The sequence below is a fragment of the Wolffia australiana genome, chromosome 20, assembly GCF_029677425.1.
Source record: "Wolffia australiana isolate 7733 chromosome 20, ASM2967742v1".
NCBI lineage: Eukaryota > Viridiplantae > Streptophyta > Magnoliopsida > Alismatales > Araceae > Wolffia > Wolffia australiana.
Window position 1 is genome coordinate 4,646,990 of NC_135854.1, and position 24,546 is coordinate 4,671,535.

The following is a 24,546-nucleotide window of genomic DNA, read 5'->3' on the forward strand; positions in this document are numbered from 1 at the left end:
AGTATATCATCATCATTGCAAAGTGGACGCTAATCAACAAACATCTTAAAGCCCTTGGATAATTTTTCTTCTTTGAAGTGTTTATCCAATAATCCATCACAACAACGTCCCCTTTGGTGTTTAAATGTAGACAAAGTATTCCCAACTAATTTTCATCATCATTCATTGAATCTGTGAATCTAAAACATGTCGAGTTAACTTGCCACTCTAACCTTTTCACAATGTTTTCTTCATTTAGGCAAAATTCCCTTTCTGCAAGTATCGTCCACTCTAATTATCAAACAGGAATACGAAGTTCAAAAGGATGACATAATTTTAGTTTACTTAGAGTATTAAATTTACATGACACCCCTTGTTGTTATCCTCTAGCTACGGTGAAAGAGGGTAATATGATCAATTTTATATAGTCAACTTTAGGGCACGAATTAGTAAGAAACATTACAAGAATGATATAAGGTCAAATCACATGTAATGAGATTAAGATCAATAACATTAGAATATTGAAATGATACAAATAAATAATGACACAAATACAAAAGATTAATACCTTATACTAGTCGTTGTCGTCAGAGAATTCCTACGCATTATCTCCATCACATAGTTTAACATTCTCGGCACGTAACCAACACTTCATTGTGACAAGGAACTCAATGCTTTCAGCAGTAAGACATGCCCTCTTGAAAGTGACAACTGCACGTCCTGCGGAGAATAACACTCTACTAGGGCACTAGTTCCACATCTTGAAAGAAACTCTAGGGCAAGGGTAGATAGTTGAAGGTAAGTCCGTGCGCCCATGTGTGCCGACCATCCTAGTGCTGTCTTTGTGTCCTTTCTCTCTGTTGATTGGAGATAAGTTTCCAATTCCTCTGTTGGAGTGGGTAATCGTCATTTCTTCTCCCTAGCTGGTTATACACCATTGATGAGTTCAGTGAGCCAGTCATCATCCTCATGGTCATTAGAAACTATATCTTGGTCTCTCTGAAGGGCATACCTTGGCAAACAAATGCCAAAGCATCATGAATGACGCTAGGATCAGGTGATGACCCCTTGTTGAAAGGGTAAAGAATGGTTTTTGTTGTTGTCACACGGTTCTTCGATATAAATGACTCATACTTCAACATCTTACCCTTCATGCTCTCACAAGCTTGTCGAATAGATGCAATTCGACAAGTGGTCAGCTTTCTTCACGACATAAAGATTGTAAAAATATCAAAATGCAACATTGTATTGATATGTCTCATCAAGGTCTTCAATATGCGAAGGACTTCCACGACTCTCACTATCTTTGAGCCATTAACATAGTTTGTTGTCCTGTAAAATGGCCCTAGGATGCCCTGGAAATCGGCCAATATTATTCACTCTTCACATTAGAGTCTCATGTCCTTATTCGTTGCACGCAAGATTTGTAAAACTATAAAATTGAAGACATCTCACTTCCCCAATGCGGTATGTAGCATGTCATGCGTACCGTTCCACTGTGTTGGGAAGTATAATGGGATTTGGAGGTGATTCTTTTGCATGTCTTTGCACTTCTTCACATACTATTGACATCGTTGAGTCTATGCTCGGATGCTTGTCACTAAGACTCTCAAATGGGCAACTACATCCACCAAGAAAAGGACATTGTCATCAATCACCATGTATGCATGACTCATCGCGACCTCGTGCATGGCATCCAAATCATCTATGTCAGCGTGTCACATGGTCAAATCTTGAGCTAGGTTTCTTGCTCGAATCTGACATGTGCGGGGCTCAGTGCTCGGAGCAAAACACTAAACAACCTTGATCTCTTGCAACGGAAGTCTTTGCAATTGCTTAAGATCGCATAGAAGGGGTTATAGGAGATGGTGGGGATGTAGCCTGTCAAGGAATAGGGTCATTGCATTCATATCATGAAAGGTTACATCGTAGTTGGGACAATTACATTGGGGAAGACGAGGGGTGATACAAACAAACGAGATGAGGCGCCTCGCGCTAAGGTAGTGTCGCCTCTCCGCCTCCCCGCCTCTGATCCGCACGCGCGCCCCTGCTCTGTTGCTACCCATGTGCCCCTGGGGTGGGCCCCGCACGCCCGCGGGTGTGGCGATCACTCACACCACCAGCACACGCGCTGACACAATCGTGCGTAGTCTCTGCGGTGATGTCGAATTCGGCACCTCAAGCTGGGCGTTGCGCGCCCAGCCTACTTGCAAGAGCGCTACGCGCCCTCTATGTCGCCTCGACTCTCTTGGTGGGATGTCTCCCTACCCCGCGCCCCCCACACGCAGTGCGCGCGCTGCCCGCGTGGCACCCCGCACAACTCCGCGCGCTACACCTACTGCACGCCCCCAGGTTGCGCATCCCACGCTTGCGCGCGATGCTTGGCGCCCGCGTGTAGCATTGGCACCCGTGCGTGGCACTTGGCGCACGCACGCTCATGCCTGTCGGCCCGCGTGCCCATCACGCGCAAACTTCACCTGATCCGTCACGGCTTGGCGTGAACGGGCACGCACACCGTCTATAGTGTATCACCACATACATGGGCGATGGCCTGAAATATCAAGTTTGGGCATCGCTACCCATAGATGACTCAGTCGTTAAATATTGTGAGTCTTAACGCGAACACGCCCTCCCAATAAGCATGCAGGCCTCTAGGCAGGGAATGCCGCCTAGTTAGGGGCCTAACACCATGTCTGCATGACTCGTCACGACCTCGTGCATGGCATCCGTAGTATCATATACTTTGTCAACTATCCAGCTTTTCACAACCCTAGGAGGAGGTATATAAATTGTTATAAGCAATGACTTTAAGGCAAGCTTGGACAATGATGTTCAGCACGTGGGCAGCACATGGAACATGTTTGTCCATTGTGAAACAGTCATTCACTGGCTTGAGCTCCTTCACGAGTAATGATATAATCTGCCTGTCGCTTGATGCATTGTCCGTAGTGATAGAGCCAACCTACATTTAAAAATGTTGGGTTTTGTGATAAAGAAATATACTGCATAATGAAGCTTGATGGGTTGTCGCCAAACTTTGTCCTCAATCCAAAGTCATCCAACGCTTGGAGCGCAATTGTGCTCATATTCTCACTATCATGTTTTCCCACTAGCTTGTGCGTTTTCATAATTCCCACCCGTTGTTCACCCAATGAATCGTGATGCCGAAAATACCACATTAATTCTCACCAGTCCACACATCCACTGTCAATGAGACCTTGGAGACATTTGTTAATAACTCTACGAGCCTCCCCTTCATGACCCCGTATAGCTTGTGTGTTTCAGCCTTTATTACCTTTGATCTTGGCGGGTCAATTGTCGTTTTAGTAGCTTACTCTCACATAATCTTGAAATCTACATTGTCCACGAGGCCCATGGGGAGTTCATGAGACAAACAAATTGCGCTATGATCTCCTTCATCTTCTCTAGTGTCTTCGTGGCTGCACCACCTTGCTCTTACGCCTCAGAATGGGTGCCCTTCAACTTACCATGTACTCTACCATGATTGAACTGTAAATGCATGTGGATTATGTTAATCAACCCGTCTTGTCGCCTCTTCAACCTATTCCATAGTGGGTTAACTTTTTGGTCGCGGCATAATAGGCACACCCATATGCGTGACCCAACCTCCGTGAAATATCTCAATATTTTTGCCTCCATTTTGCATTTGGTACGTGAAGTCCTTACCAACGGTAGAGGGGTTTCTCGAACATCGTCTACTGATGACTCTCTTGCCAAGTCAAAGCACACCTCCCCACGTGGTGATGCAAGATGATTAGGGGATGATGGGGTGATGCAGGGCGGCTAGAGGAGACGGTGGCAAGGTAACAATGGGAACCGAATACTAGGATGACTAGGGCAGGGATGGGATAAAACATACCACAAATCACACGATCCAATTCGAAGATTAAAATCCGGTGAAAATAATGATGGTGCAGCCCGTTTCCTCATCAAGGGCGGAAGTACTGTCTTACAACCACCACGGTGAAAACAAAGCAACACGTTCAATAAATCCGAATGGCGATCGCTAGAAGATTCAAAGACCTATTCAACTAGTTGCTTGAAGATTCAAAATCCAATCACATTCGACAACGGTGGATGAACACTCGAAGAACACTGAAAGAAGAACATAGACACCAAAGAGTGTAGAAGTACCTCGGTACTAGATAGTGCGTGAAGGGGTAGTGGGAAATTCTCGATGCATCATTGGTGGGACGATTGACTTGCGCTTCGACAGAGTGTCGTGACTCCAACTGCGCGGTCAGTTGGCAGGGGGCCAAGGGGGGAGTCGCCCCCTTGCGGGGTTCCGGGCAGCGCCCCAAAACCTAAACGGTAAAAGGGGCGTGCACTTGTAGAATGAAGGATCTAAAGCCGTGATGCTGATTGTAGGGATCATGTGGGGCCGAGGTGGCTGTGCGGGCAAGCGGCTTGCGCGGGCGGTGGCCTGCGTGGGCAACGGCCTGCACACGGGCGGACTGCTTGCATGGGCAGCGGCCTGTGCGTGGGGGGGTGGAGGCCTACGCAGGCAGGCTGCCTGCGTGGGTGGCGGCCTGCGTGCGGGCGGGCCTGCGCAGGTGACGGTCCACGTGGGCGGCGGCCTGTGCACAAGCGGGCCTGCACGGGGATGGTCTGCGTGGGCGGCAGCATGCGCTCAAGTGAGCTTGTGCGGGCGGTGGCCTGCGTGGGCGGCGGCCGGCGCGAGGGCAGGCTGCTTGCGTGGGCGCCGACCTACACGCAGGAGGGTTGCCCGTGTGGGTAGGCTGCTTGTGCAAGCGGCGGCTTGCGTGGGCAGCGGGCTTGAGCCGTGGGTAGAATGAGCGCAAGGCAGCGGCCTAGGGACGCGGACGGCCGAGGGCAGGGTGATGGCCTAGGGCGCGGGGCGGCAGCCGAAGGCGCAAGGCACGGAGGCGATCAGCGGCGGCGGCGACCGGAACGGGACGGGAAGGATAGGGCAAATCTTCCAAGAAGAAAGAAAACTTCAATTCTTGAAAATAGATTCACCAAATGTTTCTTGCAACATTTTCCTACATATAGGGCCTTGGAGGAAAGAGAGAATATGCGAAATAAAATAAAGTAGACGATGTGTTATTGTATCACGTCAAACGGCAGTTCTGGATCTAGCGTTGACAATGTGTCATGATGCGGAACATGTCGTGTGTAAGTGGAGACGCGTTTGATGCCGACGCGTCTGATGCCGGTGCGGTGATTTGGTCGTTATCAAGGCGGTTCTTCAATTGATGTTGGCGACGAGTCAGGATGCGGGGCGTCTCGAATGACGGTGGCGGCGCGTCCGAAGATGATGTGTTGACGTCGTCGCCACCACGTGGAGATTCCATCGACGACTAGTTCATAGAGAAGAGATAAAACCTGCTTAGCTCGTTGCAACATTCAGAGCATTGCATTGAGGTTCATTCTAAAAATGCTCATTTAGTTAAATTCAAAAATAAACTCTTGTACCTATATTCAAACGTTCATATGACACATAACATAAAGTAAACATTGGATAAGTCCACGTGAAAGAAACAATAAGAGACAATAAACATTCTTAAACATTCAATAAACAAACTGAACCTTCTGAAGATATGATATGAACGACGACAACTGTTGGCGAGTTAGGAGGGACGGAGAGAAAAAAAACTAAATTTCATTTGTTACCACTACCAAAAGAAAAACATCATGTAATAGTGGTAGAAACGAGGTTAAATTTTTTAATATTTAAGTCTTCTTCTTCAATTTGTCTTCTAGGATATCAGATCAGCCTACAAGGCCGTGTGTTATTGAGAAGCCGTAGGGAAGCAACATAAACAATATCTAATAAATAAACTAAAGCACGCCCAATATCGGAAAAAAAAAGATTTCAAATGTTCTGTTAACCTTGGACTCTTTATTCACTTGTTCAGACTGTAGTTTGTGTATTTGCCAAGAAAATTTAAAGTAAGTTTTTACCTGCTTGACTTTGATAAGTGTTTGTTGTGATGTCACCAACGTGGCCCTTCCCTTCTGATGTAGCAACTTTGCACCTACTCTATACCAAACTGTGCATCAACGTGGAAGAAACCATCGGAGAAAAAATTGGGGAGAAAACTTAGAACACTACCTCAAAATTGAAGAGGAAATCTGGTCAAGAATTTTATACTGAGAAGCATTAAAATCAATGGGATACTATCATTTTTTTAAAGTGAAATCGATTCATACATAAATTAAAAAAATCTGAAAGGATCAGCATAAAATAGAGACATGATAAACAAAAATCATAATTATAGAGAGAAGAAACAATTTTCGCTCAATACCATTACAAACTACAGGGACACAATATCATGGATTTTATAGATTGATCGATTTCAGAATTCTTTTACAAAAAAAACCCAGATTGATTCTATGAATTAAGTAGATGAGAAACTACTTTGGCCCCCAAAACCATATGAAATCATAGAGAGAGAGAGAAGCAACTTTAGCTCGACCCAAATACAAGTTATACGGGGGTTCCAATATAGTGGGTTTTATAGAATGATTGATTTCAGAATTCATTAAAAACAGTCCCCAATTGATTCTACAGACACAACATAGAAGAAATAACTTTGACCCCTAGACCCAAATGAAATCATAGGGTGAGACGAAGCAAATCTGGCTCGACTCCAATACAAACTACAAGGGATGAAATATGTTGGAATTTTTAGAATGATTGATATCATAATTCATTTACAAAAAAACCAGATTGGTTCTATTAAGTAAGAAGAGAAGAAATAACTTTTGCCCGTGACCCATATGAAGCCATAGGAAGAGAGAGAGAGAGAGAGAGATATCAAGAGCCGAATAGAAGCAGCACAAGGTTAAAAAATCTGATGCACAACGGTATCATAACAAGGTATGGATTGGAATCCATACCTTAAATCAGACGTACAATGGTAGCAGAACAAGGTTAAAAAAATTATTTTTAAACAAGAACAAGGTAAAAATTAGGAGACAAAGACAGAGTTTTGTATACATTTATATGAACACAAAGAAAGATAAAAGCACTAAATAACACGCCGCACAATTGCGCAACAACTTGATGAAAAGTACAACATTGAGGAAAAAATGAGATATCCACAAAGAAAACAAAAACAAAGAGGTCGAGTGCCGATAACCCTTCGCCTAGCAAACCCCCGTACAAACTCAGATCAAAGAATCAAGACCAGGGAAAATATTGATCAAGGTTTTACATTTCGCAGAATTCAAAGTACCACAATTAGAGCAAACAAAAAAAACACAATTTCAACCTAGGTTTTATAGAGAACATCATACCAAAAACCACAGAGAAAAACTGATAGGGATAGGTCTCCCTCTGGTTAAGCCAACAAACCTCAAGAGTTGAGATCGTTCCTCTACGCCTTGAGGCGATTGAGATTATGCCTCTTATGGCGGACTTGGAGTTGCAGATCGTGTATGTGCTGCATATATTATTGTAGAAGTCCGTTGTCGGGGAACAGGAGTCGTCAGGGTAGAGCTAATTATCAAATACTGAACTCGTCCATACAGAAGACCTTCATCAGTAACGTCTCTGGTGAAGCTGGATCGGTCTACGAGCACAACCCTCGGGTCGGGCACACCGGGCACCATGTCTCTCACCAATAATAATAAAAAGAAGAGAAAATATGGGAAAGTCTCGGCCATCCATCAACCCACTGGCCGTTGGATCTACATTGGACGGCAGGAGCTGACCTTTTTTTTTAAAAGAAATTATGGGTATGAACGCAAGGAATTAAATGAAAAAGGGGGTTTCGAGCTAACTATCAAACACTAAACTCTTACATACATACGATCTTCATTGGTAATGTCTCGGGTGAAGCTGGATCGGTCTACGAGCACAAACCTCAGGTAGGTCACACCGTGCACTATGCCTCTCACCAATTATAATAAAAAGAAGAGACAATATGGGAGAAATCTGGGCCACCCATCAACGGTAATGTCTTGGGTGAATCTGGATCGGTCTACGAGCACAGCCCATCAATCTCGGCCGCCCATCAATTAACTCAATAATAATAATAAAAAGAATAAAAAGAATAAAAAGAAGAGAAAATACGGGAAAATCTCGACCGCCCATCAACCCCCACACCGTTGGATCTAAGTTGGACGGCGGGAACCGACCTTTTTAAAAAAAAGAACGTAGGGGTACGAACGCAAGGAATTAACCCAAAGAGCGGTTAAGAGAAATTATCCTGCCCTATAAAAGCTGGGTAAGAGGGTATAAAATGGGGCTGGTTTGGGGAAGGCGATCGAATCGATCGATCGAGCGAGCGAGCGATGGCGGAGGTGAAGAGGGAGGCGGACTGCGGGCGGCGGCCGTGGGAGATTCCGGCGGCCGCGGCGCTGATCGATTTGTCGAGCAGCGACGAAGACGAAGGAGGCGGCGATAGCGATGGCGGATTGAGCTCTGTCGATCGGGGAGAGTACGAGGATAGGGTTAAGAGGATGAAATCGGAGGCTGGAACGGTTCATCCGCTGCCTCTGGGGTTTCTTGACCCGATTCCGATGGATTTGAGGAGGTTGCCGGCGGTTCCCCAGCCGCTGGAGATGTTCCCCGTGGCCGGAGGATCGCTCGGGAACCCTAGGAGGATCTGCAAGCAGTTCTGGAAGGCCGGGGATTATGTGGGTTCCTCGGTGGAGTCGTCCTCTCAATCGGGTATATCATTTTTTTGTGTTTTTTTTTTTTTTGCATGTGGTCGGTTGCCGTGTTTGGTGTTATTTTGTTGGGTAATCGAGGTTTGTTTGGGTGTTTGGGCGATTGATTTGTGGGAGTGTTGTTTTTATACGGTGGATTTTGTGGCATGTGTTTGTGGACGGGTTAGTTTTTGTACGGCACATTGTCGCATTATGAGGGTGTTTATGGAGAATTGAGACTGTATGGTTGATTTTGTGGGATGATTTAGTTGGCGGCTTTAGTTTTTGCTTCGTTTTTCTGCACCATTGTCCGACTATCTAATGACATGAATTCTATTGGCATTGACATCATAGGAATCTTTCGTCTATTAAGGAGGAGGGTGTTGATAGAAAATTAAGCCACTATGATGGAATTAGTTGCGTGATTCATCGGCCACCTAGGTTTTTACTTCGTTTAAAGGCACCATTGTTTGACTATGAGAGCGTTGATGGAAAATTAAGACACTATGATACATTTTGTGGCATGATTCATCGGTGACCTAGGTTCTTACTTCATTTAAAGGCATCATTGTTTGACTATGAGAGTGTTGATGGAAAATTAAGACACTATGATAGATTTTGTGGCATGATTCATCGGTGACATAGGTTTTTACTCCGTTTGCCCCACATTATCACACTATGTGGAAGTTCATGGGCGGGTATCCTGGCTAATGGATATTTTTTACCCGTCTAAATCAGGCTAATCAGCTATCATGAGTTTTTTATTGCTTTTGTTTCATTTCAACCAAGATTTTTATTTACAGCCTGGGAACTGTAAAAGGTGAAATCTTCTTAATATTTTGCGGGCTGTGCTGCATTGATTGGATTCGTCTGTTTCATATTGTAGTTTTCTTTAGGCGTAGAACTGCAGAAGTTTTGGGAAATATGGCTCTGAAAACTGACTATCAATTTAGTGAAAGTCGAGTCGACTTCAGTATGCGGCAGAAGTAATGAACAAATGATGCAAATGAGGAATGATCCACTTTGTTGGCTGGAGTATAAATTTGAAGTCGTCGGAGGCCGACTTCTTCTTTTGACGATTGCCCTGTTGTGTTGGTATGGAAATTAGAGTTTAGAAAGAAGATGAATCCTCGTTTATCACATTAGTTGGCAAAAAAAACTAATTTCTTTGGTAGTATTGTGTACGTGGTCGAGCTTCGGAGTCTGAAAACCATGTGACCATGAAGTAGCATCAATCCACAATGCGCTTGTTCAAGCTTAATTTATTATACCTTGGTTTGATATTCGTTTACTTTCATTCATGCAGGTGGCATGGACCATGTGAGGGTTCACCCCAAATTTTTGCATTCAAATGCTACCAGTCATAAGTGGGCACTTGGCGGTAACCTTACAAGTCTTGCCTTGGTTGATTTGTTCTCATTATTGAGACGTTAATTTTGCTGGTTTTTTTTTAACTTCTTGGTCATTTTTTTTTTTGAACTATAAGAACACCCGATGAATTGGTGAACCTCCCATTTGGACCATAGAGGCCCTATACACTCCTTTCAGTCATCTTCAATATCTCCCTACACCTCCCGTCGCATGGGATGACCATGCAGCCATAATTCCTTCTGCTTCTTGTATTGCTCCATCTGTAGAAGCCCTTCTTCCTCGGAACACCACCTCGTTTCTATGTAACCAAATGGCCCACAACACCTCTCGAGATCGGCTCCTGTTCTTGTTTCCTCTACCCGCGCAATTCTGTGCCGAGTCCCAAAAAGCCCCTTCAGATGTCACCTTCAACCTTAGAAGTGGCTGGCTGGCCCAAACCGTGCGAGCAAAGGAGCATTCAAAGAAGAGATGGTTGCAATCTTCCTCCCCGTTCATACATAGTACGCATTGTGGCGAAGTATCTGGGTATAGCCTTTTGCGAAAGACTCTAGTCATTAATTTTTTCCTTGCTAGCAGCCATCCAAAAAATCTTGCCTTCAATGGGACTCTTTGTCGCCATATGAACCTGCATGCACGGACTAGTGCCCTGTCATCCTCTTGCCCCTGTCGGATCATCGTATAAACCTTTCAAATCAAAAAGGGGCCATTTGTCCACTTCCACCTGTCCTTTTCTCCATCCTCTGGTCTTAACTGTAATAGGGATTGCTGCATATCGATGAGCTCGGACACACGCTGGTCAGATAAGGGCCCATGTATGATCGGGTTCCACGCTCCCTCCCAGCAGTTACACACATGAGCATCTTGCTCCTGGGCAAGAGCATACAGTCTGGGGAATATCTCACAAAGAATACCCCGTGGCGACCATGCGTCTCTCCAATATCGGAATGCCGTCCCATCGCCTAACTTGGCCAAGAAAAATCCTTGTACTCTTGGAAAAACCTGCCTCAGCCCTTGCCAGAGCAGGGATGCTCCATGATGTGGGCCTGCCATTCTGTCCCAATTCAGTCTCCCACCATAGATGTCACGCAATAAATGGATGACCAGATCCCCTCGTGGATTCATGATTCTCTCCACCCATTTCGTTAGAAGGGCCATGTTCATACTCTGCATGTGTAGGACCCCCAGACAGCCTCTCTTGACGGGGCAACATACCTTATCCCATGCCACCATCGCAAGGGCCCCCCTTTGTGCTGGTCCGGATCCTCTCCATAAGAAGCGCCTCATCATGCCTTCTATTCGCTTCCCGACTCCTGTGGGCATCTTGAATACTGAGAGATAGAAAATCGGAATGGATGGTAGAACTGACCTCAGCAGCACCAACCGTCCCCCTTTCGATAGCACTTTTGCTTGCCATCCCTCTAATCGTCTTTCCATCTTCTCAATGACAGGTTGCCAATCAGCCTTCTTCATCCTCCCCGTCGTCAGTGGTAGTCCAAGATATCTCATTGGGAGTCGTCCAATTGGTGTTCTTAGAATCTCCGCACACTGTGACTCCTCTTCTGGCGGGAGCCCGTTACACCTAAACGCCGATTTGCTCCTATTTATTTGAAGTCCCGAGAAATCTGCAAAAAGATCAATCAGTACTGATAAATTTCTGGCTTTTCGCACTGAACCTTCAATGAAGAAGGTGGTGTCATCAGCGTATTGTAGCAGTGGAATTCCATCAGATTGCCCGGGTAGTTGACAACCTAGCAGTAAGCCCTTTGTGCACGCTTGCTCAGTGCAAACTGCAAGTGCGTCCACTGCCAAGACAAACAGTAGCGGTGCTAATCGGCAGCCTTGTCTCACTCCTCGTTGAGGCTGTATTCGACCGCCTTCCGGCCGCCCATTTACCAGCACCGTGCAAGAGTGAGTTGTAATACATCTCTTCACCCATATTATCCATTTCTTGGGGAAGCCCCTCCTTTTCATTGAGGCCCATAGGAAATCCCAGTCTAAAGAGTCGTATGCTTTGGCAAAATCAACCTTCCACATGAACCCTCGTGTTCCCTTCCTCTTCCATGCGACTAGGATTTCCCCGGCTGTTACCGCGCTGTCCACCAATAGCCTGCCAGGAATAAAAGCTGACTGAGCGGGGCCGACTAGTTCACCAATCCTTGCTCTGAGCCTATTTGCTAGCACCTTGGCTATAATCAAGTAGATTGAGTTTGACAAAGAAATGGGTCTAAAGTCTTCAATTTTTTCCGCCCCTGGACCTTTCGGCAGGAGGAAAATATGTGATCTATTAATCTTCTCCATGTTGCCCCGTCCCTCTCTAAAATCCTCAAATGTGGCCATCACATCCGATCTGACCAGATTCCAACACTGGCTATAAAAGAATACCGGGATGCCATCAGGAGCCGGGCTCCCTCCCCATTCAACCCCTTAATTGCTGTCTTGACCTCGTCTTCTGAAAATTGTCGGATCAGTTCTGCTTGATGTGCAAAGCTCACTCTCTTTGCCCCCTTGCCGCGCCACTTCCATCTGCTCTGTTTCCCCTTCCTGGAGAAGGATCTGAAATGGTCTGCTATGGCCTGTCCCACTGCCTGTGTGCCAGTGTATTCCCGCTCTTCCACCTTTATTTTCAATATTTGATTTGTGCGTCTCCTGCCGTTTGCCACCAGATGGAAGAACCTCGTGTTCGCGTCCCCTGCCTGTAGCCATAATTGCCTTGAATTCTTGGTCATTTTTGAAATGAGAAAATAAATGCATTTAGTCTTCACGTTAGTCTGTTGCTAATAGTTTTTGTCCATTGTTCATTTCAGCAATTGCGGAACTCCTGGACAATGCCCTTGATGAGGTTCACATACATCCATTTTCATATATTCTTCTGCAAGACCTCTGTTATTTCCTCCAATATAATGCCAGTATATTCGTTTCGTCAGGTGTGCAATGGAGCTACGTTTGTCAGCATAGATGTGTTGGAGAATAAAAAGGATTTCACGAAAATGTTGTTAGTTGAAGGTGAGAATGCCAATGACGAATATAATTAAGCCAGTTTTATATTTCAAAAAAATGATAAATTAAGCCAGTCTATTCGAGAGGAAAAAGGTGTACAATCCCCTTTTCTTGTGCCAAAAATTATGAATCTCCCCAACAAGTTCAGCTAAAAATACTGGATCTGGATTGTGAGAACAGTTTTTCATGTCACGCTGTAGTTTTCTCCTTGTCATCCAATTGTAATAAGGATGCGAGTAGAGAAATTGTTTTATTATTTCTAAAGTAGCTTACATGTTAGTTATGCGCTAATACCCTGATGAAAAATGGGACACTCCTAGATTGCGTCTCACGGTTTATAAAATAAACAAATACACTACTGCATGGGATGAGGAGTTGATGATAAACATTTTTAGACTCTAGGAGTCTACGAAATTATTACAGGATAATACTGTTTCTTGATCGTTTATGTTTCTTGTGAATTAAGTTTTATACTCATTAAATGTATTCTTAAGGCGTCTGTTTGCTTTCTTAGACAATGGTGGTGGGATGGATCCGGACAAAATGAGACAGTGTATGTCACTGGGTTACTCTGTGAAGAGCAAATCAGCAAATACCATTGGCCAATGTAAGCTCCACGGTCTCAAATATTTCAGAAATTTGATCTAGATGATGAAAAAATTACTATCTTTTTCTTCTTCCCTTTCACTAGATGGAAATGGATTTAAAACCAGCACCATGAGGCTTGGAGCAGATGTAATTGTTTTCTCTCGTTGTGGTGGTGGTGAAGGGAAAAGGTTTCATTCTTTTTTACTCTGAGTTGCTTCTAGTATATTTTTGGATTTAGATAGTTTTTACTAAAGTAGGTTTTTGTGTGGATGTCTTCTTATGATGAAAAATTTAATGTGGGAGGGCAGTATAGGAACTGTGATGACAGCCTTTATGGCTAGCTTGACTTGCAATGAGATTGCGACTGAAATGTAGCACAATTTCGTACTTGTAACAATATAATGACATAAAATAAAAATAATTGCCTCGCATGCTTTATTCTTAGATATATTGAGTCCCTAGAAAAGAGTTACTGTGAGGAAGTAAACGGAAGACAGAAGAGAGGATAAAGCATGGAAGGGGAACCTCGCTGCGCTGGGAGTTGGGCAGATGGAGAGAAGGGAACGAAATCAAACTCGATTAAACTAGAGGGGTCCTTTCCTTTATACAAGTGTTGGAATCATAGGAAAACGAAATAACAATAATGGACCTATTACTAACACTCTCCCTCAAGTAATGAATGGAATTCCATTCAATGCGCGAGGAGGATACAGAAAAACATGATTGAAGAAACGAAATAACAGAAAGAGAGAAACCCACTTTTTGAAGAACCTTCACTGCAAATAGAGGATGTATACTACAATTGTGTACATCTATAGATTCATAATGGGCTTCAGACCTGAGTATGGGATCTCAGCCATCAGATCTTAATCCAGAGAAATTCCTTGACCTGGAAAAGTGTATCCAGATCATAATGGAGGATGCTATAAAATTGAACTTACTCCTTTTACACAACTGTTAAACTTTGGGAGATGGGAGGAGAAAGGTGGAGACAGGGCGACGGGATGAGCTCGGGATACATTCTTGAACGCATCTATGTAATTTGACGATTGAAAGATAATCTTGAACGTCTCTTTGACAATTCTTGAATATGAAGCCGTCTCCAAGATTGTTCGATATGATAGAATTGAAAGAGAGGTCGAGAGAGAGAGAAATAGATCACAACTCCGGCATGGCTGATCACCTCCCTTGGAGCAGCAGCTTCGATTCCGCGGGACAGAGTTGCGATGCCTGGGAGAGACGTGAGAGGATGGGGAACAAGAAGAGGTAGGGTAAGTGCGAGAGATGGCAGGGAGAGGGAAGTAAGAGAAGTTTAGGGAAGAGAGAGTGGCTTACGATGGAAATTCTTCATGTCCCTTTCTTTCTTCCCCGTATGTATATATATGCGGGAGGAAGCCCAACAGTTTGGGCCTAGTTGGGCCGATAGAATGGCTTGGATGACATACAGGGCCCCCGTTTGGCGTAACAACGGCCCTGTATCATATCAGCTCGCTGGCATGGTAGCTCAGACATTCGCAAGATAAAACAAAGGAGAAACTCACATATTTCTAACCTCAATCTGCCCATTCAAGGCTGATACAAGATTACAGTTTTTGCGCAGAAGTCTCTAATAAGGCAAATGCTATTATCCAACCTGATTTCTAATGACAACGAAGGCCATGTAACAGTTCTCCCTCAAAAAGAGTGAAGTTAAGCGACCTTCAGATGCTCAGCTTGACTATAGAGAAGGGACAACTCAGTTTGCACACCATCAAGGGTGATTTCAAATAATAGACGCAATGGACAACCTGTGCTGTTCATATTGCAAGATGTGTCACATAGCGAGTGAAATTGCTTTACATTACACGGGAAAGTGCTTGCAGTGATATTCCAGATTTCTGAAAACGAAACAATCAAGTTTGAAGGAGACAGTTGGTTTAAAATCTCAAAAACTGATGAATGACTATAAAAAAACCGAAAGAGGTTAATAGCTTGAATCCAGTGATCTTCATGGCTTCAGGAACCACCACAGCAATCAAGCTCTGGTTTGCCAGATCTGCAATATGTGGGATAATAGCTTTTTCCATGGCTTGTTCCATCTCCAAGTGGTTGACTGGAAAAACAGTGGGCCAAGTGAGTCTTTTCCCGGACAGCAATTTGTGAGTTAGCGTATCATCCTCTTGAAGGAAAGGATGCTGCTACCAGTTCTGACTTTATAGGTCGTTCTGACTTCCCACAAACTGGAAGGTTAAGTCGGCTCAACAGTGCCTTTCCGATGGAAGTTGATGGGTGGTACTTCCAACTTTGTGACCAGTAGGTCAAATAACAAGCCACAGGCATCAATCCTCCGCACATAAGCTATCCAGTGGCAAATCACATTCGAGGTTCAGCAGCTTCTGCCCGCCACTCAAGATTTGTGATGGCAGACTGTAGGTCATATCGGCCCCTGAGGTGTTTGGAGAGCAGAAGTCTGCAGAGTGCTGGTGACTTGTTGGCTCTGATACCATGTTGCAAATTTGAGTTGCTAGCTGCTACCGATTCTCCACCTCAAACCCTAAAGGGAAAAATAGATGTTCTTACTGAACTATTCGTGGGAAAGGCACACCTACCCTTAGATTAATGGACTATTTAGTTTAACAGTTACATGCAGGGCTGGATCTCTGACAATTGTAGTTATGCGTCTTTCGTTCCTCCTGTGTAATATTAACGATCCTTGTGTTTACAAAGCGGCTTCAAGCTTTTTCATCCCTAGCCTAGGTAATGGTTCATTAATTGTGTCAATCCAGGATTGATTGAATATTAATAATATTCATCTTTTTATTTCTGCCGCTGTATGTCAGTCCCCACCCTACGGTTGATTTTGGTTTTAGCCTTTATTTACCGCATTATTCACGTCTAATCCTTTGACTTTTGGTTTGCAGCCCTAGCCAGAGCATTGGAATGTTGTCATACACGTTTCTGAGGACTACTGGACAAGAAGATATTGTTGTTCCTATGGTAAAATTTTGATGCACCTATCTGATAGCACTCGCTTTCACATTATTTACTCGATAAACTATGTTTGCCTACTCGATAAACTTTCAAATTACATCCAAATACGCATTCTTTTATTTTGCCTAATCTTATCTTATACTTAATCAATCATCTGAAATTTTAGTTTCCATCTACCAAAGAATGTGGTATTATTCCTGGTGATTGCATCGTTCATATGGATCAGAACGGATTTCCCTTTTGTAGAGTTTTCTGGTAGATCGAATCCTAATTAGGTATGGAAAAATATGAAAAAAGAAGGAAGAAGGCCTCTTGTCATGACTCCCACTCACTCAGGCAGATGTGTTTGCCCTCGTTTAGGGTTTCCCTAGAAAAAGGATTGCACTGGCCTATTAGTAATCCTCAAGAGAAGCTACAAAAAAACAGATCTCTTCAGGAACATGATGGGCTCCTCGTACACTCTCCCGATATTCAATAGAATTCCAAACTTGCAACAAGTGTTCTCCGTGAACAGTATGAAAGGAATGAAGTTTGAAAGACAGGAAAGATAGGGAAGGGCGTGGCTAGGGAGGAGGACGCCCAAGCGAGAGGGAGGGAGCGGCGGTCTCGTAGTCGATACGTCCGCCTGGAGCTCCTGGAGAGTGCAAGGGAGGGGACGGGTTAAGGGAGCGAGAAGGAGATCGAGAGAAAAAGGGGGTGTAGGAGGGGAGAGTCTTACTAGGGTTTGTCTGCCTCCATTCATCGCGGCCCCCCCTTCTCTTATGACTCACGGGACTCCGTGAGTCATGACCCCTTCTTGGGTTTGGGCCTGTTCGGCCCCCCTTTTGTGGGCCGAAAGGGCAAGGGTCTTCTGGGCCCCTGCTGGCTTTGATAAGTCTGGATCGGGGTCTTAACAGAACACATGTAAAAATACATGAGGATGAAGTTTTAAAGAAAAAGTATAATTAGGAAAAGGGATCTGTACATAAAAGGAGCAACATCAGGTGCAGTCAGACACCTCTTATTAAGCTTTCCACTTTTTTTCATTGTACCAGTTGCACTTAAAATTCCAAGAAGTATAGTCCATGCGGGAGGTTACTACGCTTTTATTCCTAGTGTAAAATATATCTTTTACAGACTCCTTAGTTTTCTTCTTTATAACTATTAGTACGAATACATTTGTACAGTCTGCGCTGCTCCAAACCCTAAGACACGCTTGGTTTTCTTTGAAAGCTTGACTACGCTGTAGGAGAAGGAAAGTGGAAAAAGATGGTGAGGTCATCAGAAGCTGATTGGACAAAAAATCTTGAAACCATTGTCCAGTGGTCTCCCTATGCGAGTGAAGATGATCTTCTGCATCAGGTGAGTATCGATGTCTAACAATTTCAATGCTCTATTTCTGTGATGAATTTTTCTAGTATTTTTTTAAGTTACTGCATTTTGTTCATTCTATGTCAATTTTGTTGGTAACCGACATGGTAATGTGCATATTTTGCATATTGCATAATGGTCAGAAATTTGTCCTGATATTTTGTGATAAGGACATTGCCCTATATTATTGGGGGGAGATTTTGACGTGACTTTAGAGGCAGGGGACCGGCTGAATGAAGCCGGAGGGCAAGACGTCGATTCAGAAGACTTTTGGGCTCTCATTGCCGAGACATCATTACAAGAAACGGGGCCCTCTGATTGCATATACACATGGAGAAGCACAACGGGGTGCAACAAAATGTCACACCTAGACAGATTCCTATGCTCTGTGGAGCTGGCCGAACAATGCCCTCTAGCGGAAGTGAGGTCACTTTCGTGTCCCATGTCCGATCATACACCGATATCATGGACCGGCAATGAGGCGTCCAAGCGACCCACTTATCTCAAGATGGACAAATCGTGGCTACTAGAGGCGGGCTTCAAGGAAGAGGTTAAAGACAAATGGCTATCACAACCCTGTCTACGATCTGAAGCGGAATCATTGGACGCCAAGCTGCAGGCACTCCAACAACATTTGGTGGAGTTTCGCAAACGAGTTCACGGACAAAGAAAGTTAGCGAGAAACGAGGCCCTGACCAAAATCAAAACACTGGACGACATCAAGGACACACGATTCCTGGTAGAAGAAGAAACACTTGAGCGAAGGAAGTGGAGGGGGGTGGTAGCCGTAGAGGACAAGAGGCTTGAGATGGATTGGAGACAACGATCCAGACAATTATGGCTACAGGAAGGAGATGTGAATACAAAATTTTTCCACTTGGCCACAAACGGGAGACGACGGTCAAACAACATATGAAAAGTGAAAGTGGGAGGCCAAGAGCACATCGGCGCGCAACCGGTGGAAAAGGCAATTGCAGACCATTTCCAAGGATTTTACAAGAAGGGAAGGCGTAACACGTGGACGTGGTGTGGTAGGGGGGCTCGGCTACTGGACCCCTCCCACAAAACAGAACTCATTCGACCTTTCTAGGAGGAAGATGTCAAAGCGGTAATCAAAGGTCTCAACGGCAAAGGAGCACCTGGCTCGGATGGTATGCCAGTTTTCTTCTACATTCTGGGAGCTGGTGAGGCCAGACGTGATGGCCACACTGGAGGAATTCCGCCAAAGGACGGGCAGCATGGAGAGACTAAACAAGGCCTACCTGGTCCTCATACCTAAGCAGCAAGGCGCTGAAATAATTGAGGATTTTCGCCCAATCTCTCTATCCAACTCCATATATCTTATCATTGCAAAGGTCTTAGCTAACATATTGAGAGGGGTGATAGGGGAACTTGTAGGACCATCCCAGTCGGCATTCATTCCTGGGCGTCAGTTGGTTGACAGTTGTGTCGCCATGAGTGATGACTGAGACTGGTCCAATGCCCCTTTACTGTGTGGTAAGCCTACATGGGAATCAATCAGGCAAACATAGACAATATAGAGATGGCACACACATGATCTGTCCAAGTGATATGGCGTCTAAAGGTCCCTCTGAAAGTGAAGATCTTCGGGTGGCTTGTGTTTCAAAAAAGAGCGACGAATCGAGTCTTCTGAAAGAAGATGTATCCCGACGCACCGACGGAATGCGTATTGTGCACAGGAGGAGAAGAGGATTGTAATCACTAATTCTTCGAGTGCCCTCTTGCTCGCACGATTTGGGCTACTTGAGCTCAGACGACGGTGAACCCGACATCAGAGGAAGCCTTATGGGACTCGATACAGAGACTCGGCTCTAGACAAAGAGAAGTCGGGTCAAAGTGTTGGCAGTGCTCTGGGGAATATAGCGCCACAGAAATGACGTGATCTTTCGTGGGGGGACGGCCTCTATGAATGGGCTAGCCCACGAGGTGGAAGGACTTCTGGCAGCTTGGTTCCCCTGAGTCGGGAAAAGAGAGGGGAGAGGATAAACCCCTTTGTGATAAAGCCTTATGGCGTAAGGCATGTAATTTGAGGGTGGTTACCGACCCTTTTTGGGTGACCGCCTTTTTTGTTATTCAAAAAAAGTCTTATCTGGTTAGGAAAATATTAGATTTCAAGCCCATTCTGGTCGAAATAAGAAACTGCTAGGTATTGATTTCTATGTCTATGGTTGAATGATATGCGCTTATTCAAATTTGTACTTGGTGTCCTGTAGTTTGATCCAATGGGCGATCGAGGTACACGCATAATTATATTCAATCTCTGGGAAGATGAACAAGGCCTTCTCGAACTCGATTTTGGGACTGATCCACATGTATGTAGCTGCTCAGACTTTATTTCGCACGACTATCATGGATTTTATACTCATTTATTGAGATATTCTTTTTGCAGGATATCCAAATCAGAGGGGTGAACCGGGACGAGAAGAAGATTGAAATGGCTAAGAGATTTCCAAACTCTAGGCATTTTCTTACTTATCGTCACTCATTAAGGGTATGCTTCTCTTGCTTTGATTAGAATGATCCTTTTTTGAGCTCGACTATTTCCTATAATGACAATCAAACATCAGAAGCCATGCAGTAAATTACATTTCCCGACGCAATTCCCTGTCACCATTTTCGAAAATATTTGACAACTTGAACAGATCAAGATACTGCTGATCAAGTTTATTTAATCAGATCCAATCACTATCAGGGCCAATAGATTGATCGAATCTTTCAATCTGATTGGATTCACTCCGTTCTGATCAGTGATTGGTTAGAATAATCTGATCACAATCGATCGATCGTGTCTTTCCAACGGATCCAATCCTTAGACCCATGCTCATGGCTTGTCTTCTATGATTCAACTTCGACTGTGTTATGATTCAAATAATCGACCCTAATCTTCTCGCTTCCTGTGCAGAGCTATGCGTCAATCCTCTACCTCAGGCTTCCACAGGGCTTCAGAATGTTCCTGCGTGGAAAAGAAATTGTTCATCACAGCATCGTAGATGATATGATGTTCAAGGAAGAAGTCACCTACAAACCCCAGGGTACAAATGAAGGCATCCCGAGAGATATTCACGTACTTCCCCCCATTACTCTCTAAATTTGGATTTTATTCTTTTTTTAAAAAGATGAATTGTATTCTCCTGTAATATCTTCTGATAATTGTTTTGCCTTAATCGTCGATAGCTGTTAGCTATTGTGACCATAGGCTTTGTGAAAGACGCCAAGGACCACGTTGACGTCCAGGGCTTCAACGTTTACCACAAGAACCGGCTCATAAAGGTATTAACTTTGGTCCTCTCACGTATTCCACTTGGCTCGTCAATTGAAATAAGGTCCGGAATTTAGGTTACGAATTTAATGACTCAATGTTAGCAAGTCTATGAAGAAACAATTTTTTAAAGAAGAATCACTTTTTGTCAAAAAAAGATAGCCTTGCAGAAGCTCAGTTTTTTCTTTCATAACCTTTACTATTTTATCTTTTAACAGCCTTTCTGGAGGGTATGGAATGCGTCTGGTAGTGGGGGCCGTGGTGTCATTGGTATATTACTCACTCTCATCCGGCTGTGACAATAATCAAGTTTTAGCATGTGATTAGTTTGTTTATTGGGGTTAATACCTAATGTGCAGGCGTTCTGGAAGCTAATTTTGTTGAGCCGGCCCACGATAAACAAGATTTTGAGAGAACAACTGTGCTCGCCAGACTTGAAGCCCGGCTCGTTCAGATGCAGAAATCTTACTGGTAATCTGATGCTAATCCTGACCCCACCAGAGCTATTTTGGATTCTTCAGCTCATTATTGGGAAATATGGTCTTTTGATACTTTATTAATATGTAGTCCTTTTAAGGAGGGAATACTTTATAAACAAGTTTTATCACATTCTGTGTTTTCTTATATTTTATTAGTCCATCCCCTTTTTTCTCTCACCATCTCTCTTTCTCTCTCTTTAGGAGAATAATATTATATGGACAGGTTTAATCACTACGTGTAGTTTCAAATCCCTCTACCCTTCTCATTTCTCTCTCCATATGTCTCTTTCTCTTCCTTTATGAGGGAAGTAATATTTTATGGGCAGGTTTTATCAATCCCTGTGGTTTCTGGTGTTTCATCACTCTCCCCATCTCTTCTCTCTCTCTATCCGTCTCTCTCTCACTCTAACTGCCTTTGCTTGTTATATAACAGGGGGAAGAATAGCTTTAGGGTGGGCTACGATCCCAAGAAGAACAACCTTTCGAAGACATTAGCACTGAAAGGGGCGCCTGAAGTTAGTAGCCCATCGTCTGGAGAGAGTGGAAGGTGGGCTAAGAGAAGGCCCCTGCCGCTTATGGAACCGGTTATTGGCAACCATAATCCTTATCTCAACGAGCAGTGCACGCCCAGAAACGTCGATGAGAGAGAACAAATGGGCTTCATTAACTTAAGGCAAGAGGATTCTGAAATGGGCCGCGGAGAGCCCATCCCGGATTTTTCCAGTCCATCTGCTGCCTCTCCAAGAGGGACCCCCAATCCAATGGCTATTGTCAAGTCAGAACCGGGGGCAAGCGAAAAGGTTTGGACCCTAGACAATTCAGTCCTAGATTATTCTTTGATTAGTACTTTGATAATTGTAAATACATCTATATCTTTTGAAGTCGATGAAGTGAATTATCTTTTTTCAGTTAAGGTATTATGTAGTAGTGTGTTAAAATACCTTTCATGATTTTATGATATCCTTCTATTTTTAGTTTATTTGGACCAAGAAATTTTTTTGAAGTAGATGAAGTAGTTGGCTAAAGAGAACCTTATGATTAGCACTTTGATGATAGTGGATAAAGCCATATCTTTTTAAGTAGAACGTGTAAATACCTTTCATGATTATGATTCTTATTTTTCTAGGAATTTTACTTACGAATTGATCTCATTCTCCTACAATTTTATTTTTTTCATTAATAATTTATTATTTTATTTGAATAAATTTACTTATTTTATTCAACGGAAAAATGTGAAATCAATTAAAAATGGGCTCTGATTTCCAAATAAAAGGGTTACTATAAGAAATATTGATTCTTTTTTGAGAGTCATTTCTTTTGTGTAAATATTGGACCGAACTATGATTTATATTGCTTATGGCTCGCTTGGCAGGACGGCGGGGTATCTAATGGCAGGGGTATGGCGATTGTTGGATGTTCTGTCTCTGAGCTGAGCATTGAAGTTTTGAGGCTCCAAGATAGGTGAGCGTTCGATCGTCAATCTAATTTTTTTTTAAAACCATGATTTCGACTCTTTTTTCATGTTCTTTCTAGGCTGAAGCAGTCAGAAGATCGAGAGAGATCGTTGTCCATACGGGTGAGACCAGTTTCCGATTCTTGTTATTTTTTTTGATTTTGTTATTCTGTTCTGTGGGTCGGTTTAATGGATGAACCAATAATTGCAGTTGAGAGAAACGGAAAAGAACTTGGAGAAAGCAAATAAAGAGCAGGAGGCTTTGATTGATTTGTTTTCCGAGGAGCGGATTCGAAGAGACAGAGAGGAGGATAAACTGAGGAAGATGCTTAGAGTAAGGGATTTAACCCCTCTTTATCCAGTTATTTTTTAGACTTTGATTATTTTTATGGATTGTATTGGCCTTTCTTTTCTCTTTTTTTCTAGGATGCTTCTACCACAATCCAGGATCTACTACAGAAGCTGGCCAAGAGTGGACGGTGACACAAAGGGCCTTCCAGAGCTAAAACTATGTAAATATTCCATTCAGTGTTATATTTCTTTTTTATTTTGATAATTTTTAGGGAAGATGCACCACATGATTTTGGAGAGGGGAAAGGTACGTCGGAAAAAAAGCACGCTGATTTTTTAAGGCTTTTATTGCGTGGGTTGTTATGGGCCTGTTCTTCATCCCGTTTGAAAACTGATCTGATATTCTTGTAAAGAAATCCAGAGCGATGACTACATTTTATGAATGCATGACTTTCATCTAAACTGATGTAAATTATATTTCTTTTTTGATTTTTAGTACATAGTTGTGTTGATTTTCACAATTCCGGACAAGAATATCTCCTTGAAATTTAAATTGGTTCTTTGTATTTAGGAGGCTCATGGGAATTCTGCTATTGTGTCGGCCCAATTGATCCCAACCCTTTTGTATTTTTTTTCAATATATACAAAGCATATGAGATGGCCTTCGCCACCCTTTTTTACATTATTTTGGATGTTTTTATTATAAACCAAATCGTAAAACCATTGTATGGAGTACATTTTTGGTGAAAAAAGTTTATACTTAGAGAGAAGACTTGGTGATAGTTAAAGTAATTGTTTACTCTTGTTCACTAAATCCCATGTGGACAAGGAAAACTCTTCAGGCAAGCATATTGGGCACCCTGATAAAAACTCCTCTACGATCTTGGCCGTGCTCAATAAGTGGCATTTGGTCTGTCACTTGAGCAACTCGACAAGCCATCGTCTACACAACATGGAGTATTCAAAGGAGTTTCGATAGGCGAGGCCATCTGAGGTGAACTAGTATAATGTCAAAGTTTGCTGTTTTTGGAGCCTGCAAAGCACTTTGAGAGGATACTTTGTTATTATTGGTGATGTTGTCATCTTTGTTACATGTGACATCTAAGAATGCTTGCACATGATTTGGTTGTGAAGGCATTGTTGTACCA

The 24,546-nt window shown here is 43.5% G+C and overlaps 1 protein-coding gene and 1 long non-coding RNA gene across 3 annotated transcripts; one reads left to right on the top strand and one right to left on the bottom strand.

The window, feature by feature from the left end:
- Positions 1-4,980: 4,980 nt before the first annotated feature.
- Positions 4,981-7,563, bottom strand: LOC144716258 (uncharacterized). 2 transcript variants are annotated; one of them, XR_013584868.1, is made up of 3 exons: positions 7,322-7,563; positions 5,926-5,999; positions 4,981-5,321 (listed from the first exon to the last, which is right to left on the bottom strand). It is a non-coding gene; the product is annotated as an uncharacterized LOC144716258 (long non-coding RNA). The 2 variants fall into 2 exon arrangements; XR_013584869.1 differs by having other exon boundaries at positions 5,926-6,014; positions 7,322-7,389.
- Positions 7,564-8,228: 665 nt separating this feature from the next.
- LOC144716139 (Histidine kinase-, DNA gyrase B-, and HSP90-like ATPase family protein) lies at positions 8,229-23,896 on the top strand. The gene is made up of 19 exons (XM_078591196.1): positions 8,229-8,641; positions 9,926-10,000; positions 12,795-12,829; positions 12,915-12,993; positions 13,502-13,594; positions 13,679-13,763; positions 16,476-16,551; positions 17,758-17,886; positions 20,130-20,228; positions 20,306-20,407; positions 20,819-20,980; positions 21,091-21,186; positions 21,394-21,445; positions 21,535-21,646; positions 22,088-22,454; positions 23,027-23,115; positions 23,188-23,230; positions 23,319-23,441; positions 23,534-23,896. Exons 1-19 carry the CDS (start codon positions 8,263-8,265, stop codon positions 23,588-23,590), a joined length of 2,253 nt encoding a protein of 750 aa, XP_078447322.1. The 5' UTR covers positions 8,229-8,262; the 3' UTR covers positions 23,591-23,896.
- The last annotated feature ends 650 nt before the right edge of the window (positions 23,897-24,546 follow it).